General features: G+C 44.3%; 1 protein-coding gene across 1 annotated transcript in view; it reads right to left on the bottom strand.

Annotated features, from left to right (window-relative positions):
- LOC138767275 (potassium voltage-gated channel subfamily A member 1-like) overlaps positions 1–12192 on the bottom strand; it is a 57671-nt gene extending 45479 nt beyond the window's left edge. The window contains exon 1 of the mRNA XM_069944703.1: positions 9031–12192. Within this exon, the coding sequence (XP_069800804.1) occupies positions 10473–12089 (1617 nt within the window). The 5' untranslated portion in view covers positions 12090–12192 and the 3' untranslated portion in view covers positions 9031–10472. The remainder of the gene's footprint in view (positions 1–9030) is intronic.
- Positions 12193–23560: the final 11368 nt, after the last annotated feature.

Here is a 23560-nt window from a genome sequence, read left to right as displayed (position 1 = left end):
GGAAGGGTGCTGGAAGGGTTTGTATCAGGCAGCTGGGTTGGGGCCGGGAAGGTTCCCTTTAGGGGGCTGGGGCAGGCCTTTGCTGGGCACAGAGAGGGGACTGGGGTGGTCCTGAGCGGGGAAGGACACCAGGAGGGTCCATGTTAGGGGGCTGGGGGTGGGCCTGAGCTGGGAAGGGCGACAGAAGGGGCCATATTAGGGGGTAAGCCTGGGGTGAAAAGAGCTCCGTGAGCGTCTACGTTAGAGGGCTAGGGTGGGGGTGGGCTGGAAAGCGCATCCGAAGTATTCGTGTTAGGGGGCTGGGGGGGGGCCTGAGCTAGGAAAAGGGCCAGGAAGAACTGAATTGTAATACCACACACAAACTGAGGGGTGGTGCTGTTTTTGTGATAAAGTAGATGTGCTGTTTCTAAACCTGGATAACGCCGTTATGCTGGAAATTGACCTTGTGGTACAAGTCCGTTGTTTGAGACAAACTAGCTTAAACACAAGTAAAGACAGTAAAGACAAGATGCAGAAACTTTACCGAGAGGGGTGCACCCTGTGCCACATTTCCCAACATACTTCAGTTTCAGATTGACCAGTCTTTGTAATTCTCCCCAAAGTCTAACACAAGTCCATATGAAGGCTTAGCTTATTTATGAAGCTTACATTGGTGGGCCCATTTTAAAAACTGTTTAAAGGCTACGGAAACCATCAACCTTGAAAAAAATATTATTAACTGTTTTACTGTTTACCTTGAACTGCAACAAGGCATTTCAGACCCCTGATATACAGTCTACAACATGCTACAAGATGCTACAAGCTTCACTACCTTTTTTCCTTTACTCTGTTCCCCCTCTACAGCCCATCAGGCATCTCTTCTTCCACAATCTGTCCTGGATGTTCTCCTTTCTCTACACTTATACACAACCTGCATAGTCTCTCCTCCCACTCTTTGGGCATCTGTGCTCACATTATAAGACATTTACAATGGCAGTACTCACTACAAGCAACTGAATCCCAGATATTTAAAATGGAGTTCTTGTCAATTCACCAGCATTCAAGGAGTGCTCAATTGGAAAAACAGAAGTCAAGAGAGAAATTCCACTCCAGTAGCAATAAATCTAAAGGCACTCACCATGTGTAGCTTGCTTCCTTATTTACGATCTATGTAAAATTATCTTTATGATCAGGAAAGCAGCATGGTCACTCTACAGCCTACGGCCTAGATAAAATGTTGGTGAGCAGAACAGCCCTAGGCTGTTTAGAAGGACCATGATGCGCTCCCAACCATAAGGATTGTCTTAAAGAAGCAAGTGATGGGTGACGTGAGCTTTATTGGTACTGTCAGGATGAGGAGGTAGGGATGAGACGAGACAGTGAGCATTAAGTCTGAACCTGCCCACTGTCCCTACCTACTTGCCCCAAACGGCCCTAGGCAGCCAAGGACAACCACAAAGGCGGTCCCTGCTCTGGTGAAAGTGTAACACAGAATGAGACAGGCAAACAAACACAATAAAGGAGAGTCAACAATCCAAAGTCAGAACCAAATGGGCAGCATAGTACAAAATTAGGGAACAATCAGTTAGTCAAAGGTCAGGCAGAGGGTCAGGTAACAGATCGAGCAAGCAGAGGAATTAGGAACCAGGATCGCAGGAGTAGACAGGAGGAGCTGGAATCAGGGTATGAATCTTAATAGCCAACAGAGAAGGACTGGCCCAGCTTTTTTTTATGAGGATCAAGAGCCCGGTCCGGATCCCTATTGGACCGGCGCTCTGATCCTCAAGGTTTCGGACAGGCAGAGGAATATGTCAATCAAAAGGCACTGCTCAGCTGCAGCAATCAAGTCTGGCAGAGCTCAATGTAACTCCAGTGTAACCAGGCCCAGTTCACACCAGGCTAGTGCACATTCCTGACAGGTACTATGGCTGTTTTTTATAGATTTGTCTGATCTGCGTTCCTTGAGGACTCAGATGCATTCCCGTCTCCATACTCTTTTGATCTCCTGTGTACAAACCTTCTCCCCACACTGCTACTATATCTAACAGTGACGGATATTGGGAGAGCAGAAAAAGCCAACACAGCCCGGGGCAGTGTACTGTCAGATCTATGTCTATTTCCAGATCGTGTTGACATAATACAGACAGTAAAATGAAGCTGTATTCCTTCCATCTGAAACACGCCTTTACTAATCTACCATCCTTCTTTTGCTTACATGACACTGAAATTGTGTCAAAGCAACTCAAGTCCCAGCAGCAACTTTATTCATGAATTTATTTTACATGTGTACATATAAATTCAAGACTCAGGTGGCCGTGATCTTGTTGCCAGTCTGACCAGTAACCAGTGCATGGCCAATGACTGTTTTGTCTACAGCTGGTAAGTAATTGGTAAATCTATTCTACCTGCAGGAGATATATTATGCTGGGTCTGCATAACAGGTGTCAATCATGCAGAGTCATGGGTCCCTCCAGCTGTTGCAAAACTACAGTTCCCATCATGCCTGGACAGGAATCATAGGAACCTTAGTTTTGCAATAGCTGGAGGGCCACAGGTCTGACATCTGTTGTCTACATGCGCAGGTAGTGCAGTAGTGTGCAGCAAGGTCAATTACAGCAAAGCCATGCTCATGTAAAGGGACATTGTTGCAATGTGGTTGTCCGCTGCGGAATCTCACCTGCCTCAGTGTCAAACAGTGTGTCTATGGGAGGGCTCGCGCCGCCGACGATTTTGCTAAGTGTGAATGGGCCCTTAAACAGAATTTTAACATAATACACCTGTACACACTTTGAACGGGTAGAAACACACAAAATATGGATGTGTATCGGTTGCATTGCAGTTGTGGGGTTTGCCATATGCAGTAGTTATAAAATAATGCTGGTAACCTGCGCTATTTTTAACATTTGCCAGATTTAGGTACTAAGATATTCAGTGTAATTGATAAAACTGGCAAATATATATATATATATATATACATATATATAAAAGCAGTATTTAAGATGTATTAACTGCATATGTCCAACCGCAGGTGAGTATTTTAACTAGGCATAGTATCACTAAATGTGAACCCAACCATAAACCTTTCCTGGACTGGGCTAATTTTGACATTTTTTTACTACATTTATTATTTGCACTTGGGGACAATGGGATTATGTATATATTTTACTTCATTTGTGTGTTTTTTTGTTTTTTTTTTAACTTTTATACACTATGTTATTTTACTGTCCACTAGGGTGGATGACTGATCTGATAGATAATACATTGCAGTGCCATTCTCTACTACAGTGTATTATCCCTATCACATTAGTGGTCCTTCAACTTACAATGGCTTCAGGATAAAATATTTTCAACATACACTGGTTGTTTTTGGACCATCGCAGCTTGAGACCAGACGACTAAATGATTGACCAATAAATGTGGCCATTTTACTGATAAACCCCAGTATTACTCAAGTGCATGCAGTGATTGGTTGTCTAGTATCTCCTCTCAACATTACAGTTTGATACTACATGTCCTGTACTGCTGTGTCTAGTATCTCTCCTCTCTATAGTACAGTGTGATACTACATGTCCTGTACTGCTGTGCATCTAGTATCTCTTCTCTACAGTATAGTGTGATACTACATGTCCTGTACTCCTGTGTGTGTCTAGTATCTCCTCTCTACAGTATATTGTGATACTAAATGTCCTGTACTGCTGTGTGTCTAGTATCTCCTCTCTACTGTACAGTGCAATACTACATGTCCTGTACTGCTGTGTCTAGTATCTCCTCTCTACAGTATAGTGTGATACTACATGTCCTGTACTGCTGTTTGTGTCTAGTATCTCTTCTCTACAGTATAGTGTGATACTACATGTCCTGTACTGCTGTTTGTGTCTAGTATCTCCTCTCTACAGTATATTGTGATGCTAAATTTCCTGTACTGCTGTGTTTCTAGTATCTCCTCTCTACTGTACAGTGCAATACTACATGTCCTGTACTGCTGTGTCTAGTATCTCCTCTCTACAGTACAGTGTGATACTACATGTCCTGTACTGCTGTGTGTGTCTAGTATCTCCCCTACAGTACAGTGTGATACTACATGTCCTGTACTGCTGTTTGTGTCTAGTATCTCTTCTCTACAGTATAGTGTGATACTACATGTCCTGTACTGCTGTTTGTGTCTAGTATCTCCTCTCTACAGTATAGTGTGATACTACATGTCCTGTACTACTGTGTGTCTAGTATCTTCTCTCTACAGTATAGTGTAATACAGTGTAATACATGTCCTGTACTGCTGTGTGTGTCTAGTATCTCCTCTCTACAGTACAGTGTGATACTCCTGTGTGTGTCTAGTATCTCCTCCCTACAGTACAGTGTGATACTTTATGTCCTGTACTGCTGTGTGTCTAGTATCTCCACTCTACAGTATAGTGTGATACTACATGTCCTGTACTGCTGTGTGTCTATTCTCCTCTCTACAGTACAGTGTGATACTACATGTCATGTACTGCTGTGTGTGTGTCTAGTATCTCCTCTCTACAGTAGTGTGATACTACATGTCCTGTACTCCTGTGTGTGTCAAGTATCTCCTCTCTGCAGTACAGTGTGATACTACATGTCCTGTACTTCTGTGTCTAGTATCTCCTCTCTACAGTATAATGTGATACTACATGTCCTGTACTGCTGTGTGTGTGTGTGTGTGTGTGTGTCTAGTATCTCCTCTCTACAGTACAGTGTGATACTACATGTCCTGTACTGCTGTGTGTGTGTGTGTGTCTAGTATCTCCTCTCTACAGTAGTGTGATACTACATGTCCTGTACTCCTGTGTGTGTTTAGTATCTCTTCTCTGCAGTACAGTGTGATACTACATGTCCTGTACTGCTGTTTGTGTCTAGTATCTCCTCTCTACAGTATAGTGTGATACTACATGTCCTGTACTGCTGTGTATAGTATATCCTCTCTATAGTACAGTGTGATACTACATGTCCTGTACTGCTGTGTATAGTATATCCTCTCTACAGTATAGTGTGATACTACATGTCCTGTACTGGTGTGTGTGTGTGTGTGTGTGTGTGTGTGTGTGTGTGTGTGTCTAGTATCTCCTCTCTACAGTACAGTGTGATACTACATGTCCTGTACTCCTGTGTGTGTTTAGTATCTCTTCTCTGCAGTACAGTGTGATACTACATGTCCTGTACTGCTGTGTCTAGTATCTCCTCTCTACAGTATAGTGTGATACTACATGTCCTGTACTGCTGTGTATAGTATATCCTCTCTATAGTACAGTGTGATACTACATGTCCTGTATTGCTGTGTCTAGTATCTCCTCTCTACAGTATAGTGTGATACTACATGTCCTGTACTGCTGTGTCTAGTATCTCCTCTCTACAGTATAGTGTGATACTACATGTCCTGTACTGCTGTGTGTGTGTGTCTCTAGTATCTCCTCTCTACAGTACAGTGTGATACTACATGTCCTGTACTGCTGTGTCTAGTATCTCCTCTCTACAGTATAGTGTGATACTACATGTCCTGTACTGCTGTGTATAGTATATCCTCTCTATAGTACAGTGTGATACTACATGTCCTGTACTGCTGTGTCTAGTATCTCCTCTCTACAGTATAGTGTGATACTACATGTCCTGTACTGCTGTGTATAGTATATCCTCTCTACAGTATAGTGTGATACTACATCTCCTGTACTGCTGTGTCTAGTATCTCCTCTCTATAGTACAGTGTGATACTACATGTCCTGTACTCCTGTGTGTGTCTATTATCTTCTCTCTACAGTACAGTGTGATACTACATGTCCTGTACTTCTCTTTACCGGTGCCAGGATGAGCTACTCCTTTAAGCATCAGGTGACGGCGGCACCAGTTACCAGTTTTCCACAGAGTTATGGTTTCAACATACAATGATCGTTCCAGAACCAATTAATATTATATGTTGAGGGACCATTGTACTATATTCTTCATAGCTGATTAGACTCAGCCTTAGGGCAGAGCCTCATCAGCTTCCGTAATCATAAAACTAGAGGCCTCAGCTACCATTGGAACTCTGCAATCACTTTGCAGAGCCCCAGTGGTCAACGGAGGGAGAATTCTTCCTTCATTCTCCCTATTGATGGTGCAGTCGCACTTAACGGTGCATCTACAGTTAACTGCCAGGATCTGAGCATGACTTGGATCCCAGCAGTTGCAGCGGGTGCCTGTCTATCACTAACAGGCACAGCTTCTGTGTCCATTTCATCCAAGGATATGCTGTCTCCAAGGATGTGCCGTCCATATTCTGGAATGTGGGGTTAGAATAGATGTGTCGGCACATCCTAACGCGGTTAAGGGTAAAGGGGTTTTGTCCACAAGGGGCACTTACCCCCCCATACACAGGACAGAGAATCAATGCCTGACTTCAAGGGGTCCGATAGATGTTACTCTAGCAATCTCAAGAACAGGACTCCTAATGCTCCTACCCAAGTAAGGGAAACAGTGTCAATACTCGACCACTGCTCCATTCATTGTCTATGGGAGTGCCAAAGATATCAGATTAAAGTGGTTATCCAGGATTAGAAAAACAAGGCTGCTTTCTTCCAGAAACAGCACCTTTCTTGTCCTCAGTTTGGTTGTAGGGTTTTGCAGCCCACTTTCATTGAATCAAATGCAGTTAAATTGTAATACCGCACACAACCTGGGACAGGGGTGGCACAGTTTTTGCAAGAAAGTAACTGTGTTTTTTTTCTAATACTGTAACCCCTTTAATAGAAAAACAATCTAAAAAAAGGGCTTTTTATTTAGAACATCCCTTAAGAGCCAAGATCAGTGACATCATTAGTGTCAGCATAGTAAAGGAAGTAAATCTCAACAATGTTTTTCATTCATATATCTTTATGACAATCTTCAAAACTGTATTTTCCTATTTCATGGTTAACTTTAGGGTATGTTTATAGCATGAACGCCATTTAAAGTGGAAGCCATGATGCTATACTTGCTGGACCTGTTATATGTTGGACCTTAAAGGGGTTATCACAGTGTGACACCTTAAAGGGGTTATGACAAGGTGACACAGTGCTCTCAGCAGCCATTTCTGCCCAGAGCAGTTGCAAATCCCCATAGAAAACCTCTCCTGCTCTCCAGACTGGAAAGAATACACCACTTTCTGCAGAACATACAGCAGCTGATGAGTACTGGAAGACTTGAGTTTTTTAAGTAGAAGTGAACTACAAATCCAAATAACTTTCTGCAACCATTTGAAAAAAACAACAACAACATTTTTTGCTGGAGTACCCCAGCAAGTGACATTTTACTTTGGTTTACTGTAAAATAAGACTGGCTTATGAAATGCCAGAATGAGCAAATTCTCCCTATTGTACACAACATGTGGGAACACAATGCAAGTCATATTTATGTTGTAGTCGTATGTATGTAGAAATATTCATGAACAATTCTGTGTATTATCTACCTGATTACTCACAACTTATATTCTATTGATATTTAATTCATATCTCCTATGTACTTTATGGTCTATCTGTTTATACATGGCATGACTGATCTATGTAGTCAATCCCTATCTACCCATACAGTAATAAATATGTGTTTATCTATGGAGCCTCTACCCATCTATCTATTCATTATCTAATATCTATATCCCTCAATATGATTTTATCATCTATTCATTTAGCAATAATGTATCTATTACTCATCTAACTACCCATGACTTTATTCATGTATATCCATCCATTTATTTTCTCATTCTTTATTTATTTATACCTTATCTCTGATATATATATATATATATATATATATATATATATATATATATATCCATTATATTTATCTATATTTCATCTAGCTACTTATTATCTATCTATCTTTCTATCTACTTTTATCTATCTATCTATCTATCTATCTATCTATCTATCTATCTATCTCCTATCTATCTATCTATCTATCTCCTATCTATCTCCTATCTATCTATCTATCTATCTATCTATCTATCTATCTATCTATCTATCTATATATCTATCTATCTCCTATCTATCTATCTATTATCTATCTTCTACCTATCTATCTATCTATCTCCTATCTATCTATCTATCTATCTATCTATCTATCTCCTATCTATCTATCTATCTCCTATCTATCTATCTATCTATCTCCTATCTATCTATCTATCTCCTATCTATCTATTTATCTATCTCCTATCTATCTATCTATCTATCTATCTCCTATCTATCTCCTATCTATCTATCTATCTATCTATCTATCTCCTATCTATCTATCTATCTCCTATCTATCTATCTATCTCCTATCTATCTATCTATCTATCTATCTCCTATCTATCTCCTATCTATCTATCTATCTATCTATCTATCTATCTATCTATCTCCTATCTATCTATCTATCTATCTCCTATCTATCTCCTATCTATCTATCTATCTCCTATCTATCTATCTATCTATCTATCTATCTATCTATCTATCTCCTGTCTATCTATCTATCTATCTCCTATCTATCTATCTATCATCTATCTATCTATCTATCTATCTATCTATCTATCTCCTATCTATCTATCTATCTATCTATCTATCAATCTCCTATCTATCTATCTATCTCCTATCTATCTATCTATGTATCTATCTATCTATCTATCTCCTATCTATCTCCTATCTATCTATCTCCTATCTATCTAACTATCTATCTCCTATCTATCTATAATCTATTTATAATCTATCTATCTATCCATCCATTATCTAACAGCAGTTATCTATCCCATTGTCCATCCATTATATATCCACATTTTGATGCTCCCCAGATGTTTGGACTGTAACAATTGGAGTAGTGATACTATGACATCTATGGATGTACCTTTATTTCTCTTACTGTGCAGTGCAGTGATAGGGAACCTTGGCTCTCCAGTTGTTGCAAAACAACAACTCCCATCATGCCTGGACAGCCAAAGCTAATGCTTTGGCTGTCCAGGCATGATGGGAGTTATAGTTTTGCAGGGTTCCCTACCCCTGGTGCAGTGTATGTGCATTCCCCCCATATACCCCAGTGCACACCATAGCTCACCTGTCTCAGGTTCTGCCACTCCCCCAGGTGAGGGGGTCTGCGACCAGGTTGGCATTTCTACTGCTAGTTACGGTCAGCCCCTCTTGTACTGGATGTAAGGCTTGTTTACTTGCTGTACAGTCATGTAAGTGCTGATGTGTTTCCATTTATAAAGTGCTCTTCTTCTAATGCTACAATTGTTATAGTCTGTATGGGATGGAAGGGAAGGGGGGGGGGGGGTACTATCTGCAACCCCCCACCCACAATCTCATCACCCAGGGATGGGTACTACATGTTGCCCATTCACAGTGTGGGATGGCACTGGCTCCACAGACTCCACATCTCAGGTGGCCATTGGATTTTTCATACCTTTCCTGCAAATCTCAGTAGGATTAACTTTCTCTGCGCGTTTTCCCAACAGCAACAGCGTCTGTGTTAAGTTGGAACCATCTGGATAGTTGCTATGGAAACAAGGATGCCATGACAACTGGGTTTCCCGGGAAACCAGGGTTGCTATGGGAACTGCATCACTCGGGTCAGAATTAGGAACTTCCGATGAGAAGCAAGTGCAGCAGTTTAATCTTCTTCTGGCATGTAGACTGTCAGCAGAGCCGCAGCTTGGCACTAGTACACACTTGTTGCGGTTCTGGCTGGTGGCTTATGGTGTGAGTGGTCATCTACAGTCACTGATGATAGGAGAGGGGGGTCGTGTCCTTACACTGAGGGCGATGAGGGCAAATCCGAGTGCAAAAGAAAGAAATCATTGAGGTAAATGGAGATCATCCAAAACAACCCAGTGTAAGCAATGGCCCGATCCTCCGCACATGGGTGAGGTAACTAAAAGGGGGGACACAGGCAGCGGCCGCCCCAAAATATGAGGGAGAAATAAATGTACAGCCTCCTGGTGCACAGCACCCCGGGTCTCTATGGGTGCAGTCTCCTGTGCACCCCGGGTCTCTATGGGTGCAGCCTCCTGTGCACCCCGGGTCTCTATGGGTGCAGCCTCCTGTGCACTCTAGGTCTCTATGGGTGCAGCCTCCTGGTGCACGGCACCCCGCGATCTCATTGCTGGTCCCCAGACCCTCGGGATCTCTATCCTGGTCCCCAGCACACCGCGATCCTATTGCTGGTCCACAGCACCCCGGGGTCTCTATGGGTGCAGCCTCCTGGTGCACGGCACCCCGCGATTTCATTGCTGGTCCACAGCACCCCGGGGTCTCTATGGGTGCAGCCTCCTGGTGCACGGCACCCCGCGATTTCATTGCTGGTCCACAGCACCCCGGGGTCTCTATGCTGGTGCACGGCACCCTCTCATTGCTGGTCGCCAGCACCCCGGGATCTCTAGGGGTGCAGCAGCTTCTGCCCAGAGGAGCGCTGGAAAATGAAGAGTAAAAAGTAGGAGAGGCTGATGCCGATGGTGGTGACCCTCCTAGAGCTGAGCACATCCGGGACCCCCGCACCTCTTACACATCGGTAAAGATCTTCTTGATGTTGACACAGTTAGGGTTGTTGGGGGTGCAGTTGGCAGTCTTGAAGCCCGGCGGCTGTTGCTGCTGCTGCGGCTGTTGCTGCTGTTGCTGCTTGAAGGGTCCGGGGCTCACCCCCTCCTCTATCACCATGTACTCGGACTTGCTGAGGGTGGAATTACTTCGGGTCTTCTTCAGGTCCTCATTGGAGGACAGGTGCTGGCAGCTGCCCACATGCAGGTACTGAGCCTGCTCCTCTCCCTCCGTCTCCCGGTGATAGAAGTAATTGAAGTTGGAGACGATGACCGGCACCGGCAGCGCTATGGTGAGTACACCGGCAATCGCACACAAGGAGCCCACTATTTTGCCCCCTATGGTGACAGGGTGCATGTCCCCATACCCTACTGTTGTCATGGTGACCACTGCCCACCAGAAGGCATCTGGGATACTGTTGAAGCCCGAGGAAGGGTCGTCAGCCTCAGCAAAGTACACAGCGCTGGAGAAGAGGATGACTCCTATGAAGAGGAAGAAGATGAGTAAGCCAAGTTCCCTCATACTGGCCTTCAGGGTCTGACCCAAGATCTGGAGACCCTTGGAATGTCTGGACAACTTGAAGATGCGGAAGACCCTGACCAGGCGGATGACCCTGAGGATGGCCAGGGACATGGCCTGCTGCCCATTGCCCTGGCGCTCTGCCAGCTCGGTGCCAAGGGTGATGAAGTAAGGGATGATGGCCACGATGTCTATGATGTTCATGATGTTCTTGCAGAAGGTGGCCTTACTGGGGCAGGCGAAGAACCGGACCAAGAGCTCAAAGGAGAACCAGATGATGCATAGGGTCTCCACCACGAAGAAGGGGTCGGTGAAGGAGCTGCTGAGGTACGGGCCGGTGCCGTTCCCAACCGGCAGCACCGGATCATTGTACTCCTTGTCGTCTCGGAACTCGGGTAAAGTCTCCAGGCAAAAGATGACGATGGAGATGAGGATGACCAGCACGGAGACAATGGCGATGCCCCGGGCAGGACCCGAGCTCTCCGGGTACTCAAACAGCAGCCAGACCTGTCTCTGGAACTCATTGGGGGGCAGGGGTCGCTCCTCTTCCCTGATGAAGCCCTCATCCTCCCGAAACTTCTCCATCGCCTCCTCTCCCAGCTCGTAGAAGCGGATCTCCTCGGAGAAGATGTCAATGGGCACGTTCACCGGTCTCCGGATCCGGCCCCCGGACTGGTAGTAGTACAGGATGGCATCGAAGCTCGGTCGGTTGCGGTCGAAGAAGTACTCGTTCCTGAGAGGGTCGAAGTAGCGCATCCGCTTTTTGGGGTCGCCCAGCAGAGTGTCCGGGAACTGCGCTAAAGTTTTCAGCTGAGTCTCGAAGCGGAGTCCGGAGATGTTGATGACCACCCGCTCGCAGCACTCGTGGTCGTCCTGCTCGTACGCCTCGGAGGAGTGATGTCCCGGCAGCGCCGCCGCCTCCTCCAGGAGATTGTCGCACGCCACCACAGTCATGATCTCCTGCTCCGCGTCCGTGTAGCCCGGGTTGACGATGTTGCTGTTGGTTCGGTGCCGGGTGGAGGACGGCGGAGGCGAGTGCAGGAGGCTGAGGTGCTCGTCCATAAAGCTGAGCGGAGAGGAGCGCGGGCAGGGGAAGCGGCGGCCTCCTCCTGCAGCCCGCTCACAGAGCCGCCGGGTCCCCTCCCCGCTCCCCCTGTTGCTTCAGCCCCGGTCACCGGCGACCTGACAGATGCGCCGTCTCCTCTTCTCCGGCGCTGTGCCTGCGCGCCGGGTTATATAGGCTTCCCGCCTTCTCTGCCTCATGGCCACGCCCGCGCACTACGCCCCGCCCACAGAGAACCGCCGCTGGCTTCTAGTGACCACCTGATAGAGAGCTGGGGGGGCGCTGTGCCCGGCGGCGGGACTACAAGGCGCAGCATGCCCGTCCTCCACTCCAACCTGTAGCCAGAGGTTACATACAGCTCCGTACCGCACACCGTCATCTCCAGCCACATTTCCGGGATTCATCACGGCTCCTACAGTCTGACCGATAATACGGGAGGTCGGTGTCTGCGGGGACGGCGGAGCTTACACTGCTCTGTACATGGCATGTCTGTCCCGGGAGAGCTGGAGGTATACACATGGCATGTCTGTCCCGGGAGAGCTGTAGGTATACACATGGCATGTCTGTCCCGGGAGAGCTGGAGGTATACACATGGCATGTCTGTCCCGGGAGAGCTGGAGGTATACACATGGCATGTCTGTCCCGGGAGAGCTGGAGGTATACACACATGGCATGTCTGTCCCGGGAGAGCTGGAGGTATACACACATGGCATGTCTGTCCCGGGAGAGCTGGAGGTATACACATGGCATGTCTGTCCCGGGAGAGCTGGAGGTATACACGGGGTGCAGTGTATCAGCGAGCACTCTATCATCTATCTATCTATCTATTTATCTCCTATCTATCTATCTCCTATTTATCTATCTATCTATCTATCTATCTATCTATCTATCTATCTATCTATCTCCTATCTATCTATCATCTATCTATCAATCTATCTATCTCCTATCTATCTATCTATCTATCTATCTTCTATCTATCTATCTCCTATCTATCTATCTCCTATCTATCTATCTCCTATCTATCTATCTATCTATCTATCTATCTATCTATCTCCTATCTATCAATCTATCTATCTCCTATCTATCTATCTATCTATCTATCTATCTATCTATCTATCTATCTCCTATCTATCTATCTCCTATCTATCTATCTATCTATCTATCTTCTATCTATCTATCTATCTATCTATCTTCTACCTATCTATCTATCTATCTATCTATCTCCTATCTATCTATCTATCTATCTATCTATCTATCTATCTATCTATCTCCTATCTATCAATCTATCTATCTATCTAACATCTATCTATCTATCTCCTATCTATCTATCTCCTATCTATCTATCTATCTATCTATCTATCTATCTATCTATCTATCTATCTCCTATCTATCTATCTATCTATCTATCTATCTATCTATCTATCTATCTATCTCCTATCTATCTATCTATCTCCTATCTATCTATCTATCTTCTATCTATCTACAGTATCTATCTTTATCTATCCCTCTCTTTCTTTTCCCCCATCTCTCTTTCTCTCCCTCTCTCTCTCTTTCTCTCTTTCTCTCCCTCTTTTACTCTCTCCCTCCCTCTTCCCCTCTCTCTCTCTTTCTTTCTCTCTCTTCCCCCCCCCCCCCCCCCTCTCTCTCTTTTTCTCTCCCTCTCTCTTTTTCTTTCTCCCCCCCCTCTCTCTCTCTCTCTCTCTCTCTCTCTCTCTCTCCCTCTCTTTTTCTCTCTCTCCCCCCCTCTCTCTCTCTCTTTCTTTCTCTCTCTCTCCCTCTCTCTTTTTCTCTCTCTCTCCCCCCTCTCTCTCCCCCTCTCTCTCACTCTTTTCTCTCTCTCTCTCTCTCTCTCTCCCTCTCTCTCTTTCTTTCTCCCTCTCTCTCTCCCTCTTACTTTTTCTCTCTTTCCCCCCTCTCCCCCCCCCCCCCCTCTCTCTCTCTCTCTCTCTTTTTCTCTCTCTCTCTCTCCCCCCTCTCTCTCTCTTTCTTTCTCCCTCTCTCTCTCTCTCTCTCCCTCCCTCTTTTTCTCTCTCTCCCCCCCCCTCTCTCTCTCTCTCTCTCTCACACACTCAGCCTGGTGTGCACCATCATCTGGCTCTAAGCGCTGACACACAGGATCTGACTCATTCATGAAGCTGATGGAATTATTCACTTTCATTTTATCTGTATTTTTTAATAAATCTTTTTTATCGCAGTGTGAGATATAGGACCAGTCGGTCCACAGCACACAGACGCTCTCAGCACCATGGCCAGCACCCAGACGGTCTCAGCACCATGGCCAGCACACAGACGGTCTCAGCACCATGGCCAGCACCAAGCATTCTTAGCACCATGGCCAGCACCCAAGCATTCTTAGCACCATGGCCAGCACACAGGCATTCTTAGCACCATGGCCAGCACACAGACGGTCTCAGCACCATGGCCAGCACCAAGCATTCTTAGCACCATGGCCAGCACACAGGCTCTCTCGGCACCATGGCCAGCACCCAAGCATTCTTAGCACTATGGCCGGCACACAGGCACTCTCAGCACCATGGCCAGCACACAGACGGTCTCAGCACCATGGCCAGCACACAGGCGGTCTCAGCACCATGGCCAGCACCCAAGCATTCTTAGCACGATGTCCAGCACACAGGCACTCTCAGCACCATGGCCAGCACCCAAGCATTCTCAGGACCATGACCAGCACACAGGCTCTCTCGGCACCATGGCCAGCACAATGGCAAGCACACAGGCGATCTCGGCACCGTGACCAGCACACAGGCTCTTTCGGCACCATGGCCAGCACACAGGCACTCTCCAGCAAGGACACCTGCCGCATGCTCCCACTGTTTGGATGACTGCTGCTTCTGCTTTCATGTGTCCTGCTCAAACAGGATATTAAACAATTACAGCTAGAAATAGTCTTCAGCTGCAAGCACTTGACTGTCTTATAGCCTAGAATCACGGTGCTGTAGTCATATGTGTCACTGCACATCTGCACCATATTGTGTTGGTGTCAAAACCAGCTAATTATTTAGAAAGGTTAAAAATACAAAAATGGATACAGGAATAGGGTTGTCTCAAATAATCATCCCCTTTAAGGTAATTTTCATAGAATGTATATTTTCTATTAATCATGGCCGTTGTTGCAAATTGCACCATCGGCCGTAATTAATAGAAAATGTACGTTGCATTGAAGTCAGAGCAATCCTAGCCGGGGTGTAGACACATAGGGGGAGATTTATTAAACATGGTGTAAAGTGAAACTGGATCAGATTCCACCTTTCATTCCTCACAGACTCTTTGGAAAATAAAAAGGTGGAATCTGATTGGTTGCTAGGGGCAACTGAGCCATTTTCCCTTTACACCATGTTTGCTAAATCTCCCCTATAGTATACACTCTGGCCAGGATTCCTAGGAGCCGCAGGAAAAACTGACATGCCAGTTTTTTGCGGCCGTTATTCATTGAATAGCGGGCGCACAGTTAACACAAAGGAAAGTGACGCTCCGGACGTGCTATGGTGAATTGGGATGCCGGCACACCCGAATGCGCTGGCATCCCAATTCAACAGAAAAGAAGTTTATCTGGCCAGTAGAGCACTATTGGCGCGAATGAACTTCACTGACACCAGCCATTCTGTAACACGGCCGGGTCACAGAACGGCCGGTGTCTTACTATGTGTGAACCCAGCCTAAGACTGTACCTGACACTAACATAAGGAGCACTCTGTTAAAGATAGGGGCCGCCAGCTTCCAAAATAACACTGGAGTCTGCAGGGGTGAGTAACTCAGAATGCACCAGATACATAACAATAACCCTTTCTCTGTCTACCAGACCACCAGGGATACAAGCACTAATCCCCTCTCTGCCATCAGCATCCAGGATAGTGATATTAACCCCTTCACTACCTGGCATTAGAGATGAGCAAACCTCGAGCATGCTCGGGTCCATTTGAACCCGAACTTTCGGCATTTGATTAGCGGTGGCTGCTGAAGTTGGATAAAGCCCTAAGGCTATGTGGAAATCATGGATATAGTCATTGGCTGTATCCATGTTTTCCAGACAACCTTAGAGCTTTATCCAAGTTCAGCAGCCACCGCTAATCTAATACCGAACGTTCGGGTTCGGATCGAATCGAACCCAAACCCGGTTCACTCATCTCTACCTGGCATGCAAATATTATTCCTCACTTTCCTTAGACCCCAGCAATGTTATCACAGACCTATTACCTACCACTACTAATTATGGCAAATTATTTGGCACTTTACATCGATATTTATTTGCCCTCACTTAGATCGCACAATTTATAAAGACCTACACCTAGGTGTCTAATCTGTCTGTTCACTAATTACAAGAGCTTAAAGGGAATTTTAGAGGGAGTGTTGCCCCTATCCTCTCTGTTGTCAGTTTTCTGAACCTAAATTGTACTCTAAAAGGCTCACAAGAAAAAAAAAAAAAAGCTGACATAGTAAGGTGACTTTGACATCTCTGGTCCAACATAAAGAATGGCGGTAATCATAAAGTCTTCATATCCGGAATATCTTGATTTTTCTGAAAACCATTAGAAAAAGTTGGTGCTTATCATTTCTTGTCAACGTGGTTTTCAGCTCATTCTAAAAACAGAAGAAGTGACGTTAAACACATCTGTATAAAAAGAGCAGTGTGAAACCTGTGTCACATTCACACCAACCAAGCAAGGTACTTTTCACCTCCATTTTTAGCATTAGCTTGGGGTCTACCCTTATATTTCCTAACCATGGGTGATTTAGTATGGTTTATTTGACTTCTCATGCAAAATGTTGATAATATTGCATTATGTTGCCTATTTTTACATTGTTGTTCTTTGCTTATCCATTACATTGTAACGTTGTGTCACACCAGCTTTTTAAGTAAATGTAAGGGAATGTGCACACTACTTGGGGGAAGAGCAGAGGCAAATAGGAGCTGTGGGGCAAGAAGCAGGAGACCAGGGAGCATATTATTTTTTACTGCACTGGGGGGACTACTGCCAGCAGTGCACTGATCCTCCCCGGTTGGCCAGCCACTGCCAATAAATATTAGCAGAACGATTTGCCCTTTAAGAATTTGTTTATATTTGCTTTCAGAGCACTATTTAGAATTGCTAACATTTAGGTTATAGATATTGGAACCCTTGTTTATCTATGGGGCCCATCAGGATTTGCTAGCATCCCTTGCTGTTATAAACAGAGCCTAATAAAGCACACTAAACTACATTCTAAGTTCACACAGTGTATTTGTCATTAAACTATGTCCGTTGTTGCAGGTTTGCAATAACAGCCATGGTTTAATGACAGCAGCTGATTACACTACAGCCTATGGAACCGTGGCCAGGATTCCATGCGGCTACACAGAAAACTGACATGTCTATTTCAGTGAACAATGGATGCACAAAATAGCTCGTGCACACAATGTAAAGTACGGCTCCCGGACATACTTTACATTGTGTACTATGGCTAATTGGAGTGCGGGCACACCCGAATGTGCCCGCATTCCAATTCAAATGAAGTGATGTTCACTGCAGTATCGGCCAAGTGAACATTATCGACAGCGGCCATTCTGTGACACGGCCGTTTTGCCATGTGTAAACATGGCCTTAAGAAAAGAACCATTTATTGCAGTATATGCTTCATTATTAAGGAGATCTATCAAAACTAGTATGAGCCAGTCATCCATTTTTGGCCAGGCACAATAAGTGCATGGACTTGGCTGGCTTCCCATTTCCTGCAAAAACAGTCACCAACCATTTTAATTGGCCAGAATAAAACCCACATATAATAGCATATAAAGAGTCTTTTAATAAATCTGGCGAGGTGGAAGCCAACTTAATTTCACATTAAAGTGTCACTGTCATTTAAATTTTTTTTTTCAGAAATCAATAGTACAGGCGATTTTAAGAAACTTTGTAATTGGGTTTAATAGCCGAAAAATGCATTTTTATCATGAAAAAAAAAGTTTGAAGCTCTCCCCCCTGTCTTTATGGCTTGCTTATGGAGAGGGAAGGGGTGGAGAGAGATGAGGCATCAAAACAGGACAACAAAGAGTTAATCTACAGTTAATCACCCAGCTATCTCCTCTGACAGTCAGCACTGACCTCTCAGACCTCTGAATACCACTGTCACCCAGTTCTGTGCTTTGGAATTCTTTATTCATAGCTTCCTGCTGCCGGCTAACTCCCTCCTCCCTACTCCCCCCTTCCCTCTCTATAGAACAGACAGGGTTGTGTCTGATGCAACAAGTCACAATTTCCTGATATTTTGCAGTGGATGGAAAAGAGGAGGGAGGGGGGGCTGGGAAAAGGCTTTTTGAATGCAGATAATGGCATATTTGGCTAATAAACCCAATTACAAAGTTTCTTAAAATCGCCTGTACTATTGATTTCTGCAAAAGAAAATAAAAAATAGTGACTCTTTAAGACCCATGTGTAAAATGCAAGTCTTGACCCACCACCACCACTACCACCACCAGCCTCCACCATCTTTGTGGCTTAGAAGATCTACTTTAATATTATACAGGTCTACCCTAACATAACCGTCTCTTCTCACTTTAATACATACTGTGATATAAACAAATCTATTTGCTTTGACGCCCCTACAAGTGAATTAAGATGTTCAGACTAAATGTAATAATTTTCATATGTAAATTAAGGAAGCTACTTGGCATTAGCTATTTTGCAAAAAAAAATCTATAAAAAGCAGTGACTGGCAAACACTGAATAAAATTACAGGAGGAGCAGGTGTGAGGAGCAGAAGGCAGATTCCCTTCAAATTTGTTTAGTCATATGATGATCCTCAGCATAATAATGTAAAAATAAACAAAAGGAGAAGGCTGCCGTTATACACAGTCCACAGAGTTTTCATTAGACAAGGCTACTCTAGCAACATTTCTATGGAAGCTTTCAGGCAGAAGCTAATGGAGAAAATTTTAACTGCAAATACAATTATACTGTATTTCACACAAAAAAGGCTTGACATACATAGGAATTAGAGATAAGCGAGTAGTGAAATATTTGACTTTCGAGAATTCGAATCAAATAGGCACCGATATTCGACTATTCGATCCCATTATAGTCTATAGGAAAAAAATCCGTGGCACTTGGAAATCAAAATTCGACCACTTGGAGGTCACCAAGTCCCCCATGAAACCTCCCTAAACGATGCAAACACCTTCTGAATGACACTGGGACATTAGGGGGAGCATGCCTGGGTGCACCCAACACCCCAAAATCGCAGTATAATGGCACTCTCCGCAGTTGTGAAGGAAAAATATTTGCGAACGCTTTACGAACATTTATGGCAATGTTCACACATTTCATTCGTATTTCTTGCGCAGTGTTACACACATGATTCCAATGTGCGTCCGCAGAGCGTCATGTTATTCGCGTGTATCACGCGTTATGCTGTACGAACGTTACTGGAACAGTATGTATGACGTGCCTTTTACTGGGCTACTGGAACAATATGTATAACGTGCCTCTTACTGGGCTACTGAAACAGTATATATCAGGTGCCCTTAGTGGGCTACTGGAACAATATGTATAACGTGCCTCTTACTGGGCTACTGAAACAATATATATCAGGTGCCCTTAGTGGGCTACTGGAACAATATGTATAACGTGCCCTTAGTGGTGTTAAACAGGGACACTATAAGTCACTTGTACACACAGGGTACTGGAATGAATACACCTGCTGCTGCTGCTGCTGTTATATCATCTATTTCTTAGCACTGAGAAGTGCTTTGGATTCAGAGATGACTTTTTCGCTTGATCTTAGCCCTGAAAAGGACTTTTGGGTTCTGTAGTACGCCTGCCTAATTAAAACACTACTAAAACCCATCTCTCCCTGCTGCAAGATCTCTCCCTGGCTAGGTTGAAAGCTCATCTGCGGTCGAGAGGCGGGAGCCAAGTATTTAAGATTCAAGGTCATGTGGTTCAGCTATCCAATGAGGGTAGACGCTGTTTTCGCGCTGCCTGCGTACTCCCAGGGTCCCTCACGGCCTCCCTGCATGGTGATTGGATTACAAAAAGCGCCAAGTGCGATGGGAGGGCTTTCGAATATTTCCCGCGTATTCGCCTCACTACTCGATTGAATTCGAATCTTTCGAATATCACAATATTCGATCGAATACCTACTCGATCGAATCGTATTCGCTCATCTCTAATAGGGATATATACAGGAAAGTAAATTCATGCAATTATTACAATGTCATGTTGTGTTTATTTTAAAGTAATTTACTTCTATGTAATAATCTACAATCTTCCTCTGCTTATCAGCTGCTGTATGTCCTGCAGAAAGTGGTGTATTCTTTCCAGTCTGACACAGTGCTCTCTGCTGACACCTCTGTCCAAGACAGGAACTGTCCAGAGCCGGAGAGGTTTTCTATGGGGATTTGCTACTCATCTAGACAGTTCCTGTCTCGGTCAGAGGTGGCAGCAGAGAGCACTGTGTCAGACTGAAAAGAAAATTCCATTTCCTGCAGGACATACAGCAGCTTATAAGTATGGGAAGACTTAAGATTTTTAAATAGAAGTAAATTACAAATCTATGTAACTGTCTGAAACCAGTTGATTTGAAAGAAAATTATTTTTGCTGGAGTACCCCTTTAACATAGGTAAGAATCCTTTCACACGGCCCATTATGCATCTAAATACAGCCACAAATGAGCGCCATCTGCAGTGCTTCTATATCGCTGTATCGTTCGTGCGGCCATTTAAATACATTGTTATCGGCCACTCATACCCTGTTTAGACAGAGAGATGTTTAGCTGATAACGAATATTTTACTGTCCGTCAAAAAAAGATTGAATGAGCCAATGAGCATCACTGGCCCTTTAATACAGGCCAATTATTGTGTGAATGAGAGTTCCTAGGAATAGTGGTTACTGATAATCGACCCATGTAAAAGGGAAAATGTACAGAGGGAGGTGTCCCCCATGAATATCAAGGACTATTGAGCATGCACCTTATGGGAAGCACTACTTTCCTGCTGTCTGTGTCCTTATGGTACACAATACATTGTTGCAATCACTGTCTGTCAGTAGGTTAGGGTCCTATTACACAGAAAGATTATTGTGCGAAAAATAGTTACTCTCCCGCCGCTGCACTATAAATTAACGTTGCTGCAGCCTATGCCTGATTCTGCAGCGATGTTAATTTACGCCGCAGGATGACACAGGCGCAGAAACTGCGCCTGTGTCATTTACGACGGGACCCGGCTATGAGTGATAGCCGGGGACCCACCGCAACTCTCAGCACCAGAGCCGTGCTCCGGTGCTGAGAGTTAACCCTATAGATACTGCGGTCAGCAGGACCGCAGCATCTATAGGGCTTCCGACACAGAATTCTACCTCTACAGAGGGAGAATTCTCTGTCCGCTGTCCATCTGGGCTCTGCGTAGTGATGGCAGATGGGGCAATGGTAGCTACAGAGGCTGTTGGGGGGAGGGAGGGAAGGCTGGGCGCACGCCCGTGAGCTCTACCCCCTCTCCCCTCTCTCCTGCCGCTGTCACAAGATTGTAATAGCGGCAGGGGAAAGAGGAGAGGGGGCAGACATAGGGACATCAGATTATGGGATCATTATGATCCCATAAGCTGATGTCCTAAAACAACCTGGGCATTGATGCATCAATGATCCATGGTCGTGAAAGGGTTAAGATTTAAGCAATAATCTTTCCGTGTGTATGCAGGCAACGATCAAATGACTAACCAAAATTTGTTCGCATGTCGTTGATCACATCTTTTGAGCTCATCATTAATCATCATTTCATTAATCGTTCGCAAATCTTTCAGTGTATGTACACATCATCCATCCATAATTATAAACAATTGTAATTGCGATCGTAACTAACGACTATCAGTCCGTGTATTATGGTGAATAATTTCAGGTCGTTCTCAAAAGTGCTCATTTGCAATAGTTTATTGTTAATCGGTGGAAACGAAAAATCGTTTTGTCTAATAGGACCCTTACTCTACCCACAGGTAGGGCAACATAGACCCAGTGACGGATTCTCTTTAACCCCTTCATCAGTCATACAGCTATATACATTCCTGCTGCACATGCTCTGTGCAGCAGGAATGCATATAAACATTCCTGGCTGTGAAGGGGTTTTATTGTGTGCGGGGCTGTTTAAATGCAATCAGCCCTGCACATATTACAGTGCCCAGATTCGGGAATGACAGGCAGCTGCAGTCCTGCAGCTGCCTGTTATTAACCACCTTAAACACCGCAATGCACAGCAATCACGGCATTTAAAGTAGTCAGTGACAGGACAAGGACCTGTCACTGACTTATCAGGACCCCTGCAGCATTACCCCCTTTCCCATTATACAAGGAAAAATATTAAAAAACATAAAAAATAAACATATTACATATCATAGCATGCGGAATTGTCCGATCTATTAAACTATAACAATATTGTTCCCGTACGGTAAACATTGTAAATGAAAAGCTAAAAAAAAAAGCAGGATTGCAATTTAAAAAAAAAAAAAAAAAAAAAAATTTCTCTTACACCAATATAATATCAATAAAAACTAGAGAAAAAAATGACACCCCAACCAGCCCGGTAGGTGGAAAAATAAAAGCGCTATGGCTCTTAGAAGACAAGGAGGCGAGATTGATTCAATTTGACCCAGACATCCTGGCATCAATGGCGGCGGTCAGGAAGGGGTTAAGGGCACATCCCCATTGCACTTACACTTGAACGGTGCAGAACTACCCATAGTGTTTGAATGTTGGGTCTGTTATGTGGAAGGTAAAGACAGCTGTCCTAAAGTAGCCTGCTGCTTTCAATGTTTTCATTTCTCTCAAGGAAACCAGGTATATCAGGCAGAAAATGAATGCATTTAAATTCTCATCCGTCTGCGAGCAATATAATTGCTTTCTGCATTTACTCATGTTTGCAAATAATTGAACACAAATTAATTCCTGCTTTTTTGTGTATTATATCTAGCTAAAATAGGACAGCATAGCCTAGAAAACTGACCTCATTAATGTGCATGTAATCTACCGAAGGTTAGAAGTAGTCGCTCATGGAATAACTATTTAGAGCCAATTTCATCCGTATATATCTTAATATTCAGATGAAATTGTCTGTTAAAAAGTAGCACATTTTTTATTCAAATTCTGACAGGTCTAAGGAAGGGACAAAGCAGTCAGCAGAGCACATCTCCTTTTGCCCTATAGATTCATGGCAACGTCTGACATCAATATGACTTGTCAGAATTTGATTAAAAGCAGTTCACAAAAAAAAATTCTTTTTTTAAATCAACTGCTGCCGGAAAGCAACAGAGATTTTTTAATTTACTATTAAAAATTTAAAGTCTTCCAGTACTAATCAGTTGCTGTATGTCCTGCAGAAAGTGGTATTCTTTCCAGTCTGGAGTGCAGGAGTGATTTTCTATGGAGATTTGTTACTGCTCTGGACAATTCCTGACATGGACAGAGGTGGCGGCAGAGAGCACTGTGTCAGACTG

This window comes from Dendropsophus ebraccatus, chromosome 11, assembly GCF_027789765.1.
Source record: "Dendropsophus ebraccatus isolate aDenEbr1 chromosome 11, aDenEbr1.pat, whole genome shotgun sequence".
NCBI classification, from domain to species: domain Eukaryota; kingdom Metazoa; phylum Chordata; class Amphibia; order Anura; family Hylidae; genus Dendropsophus; species Dendropsophus ebraccatus.
Note: the sequence above shows the minus strand (reverse complement) of the source record. Positions and strands in the feature narration are given on the sequence as shown.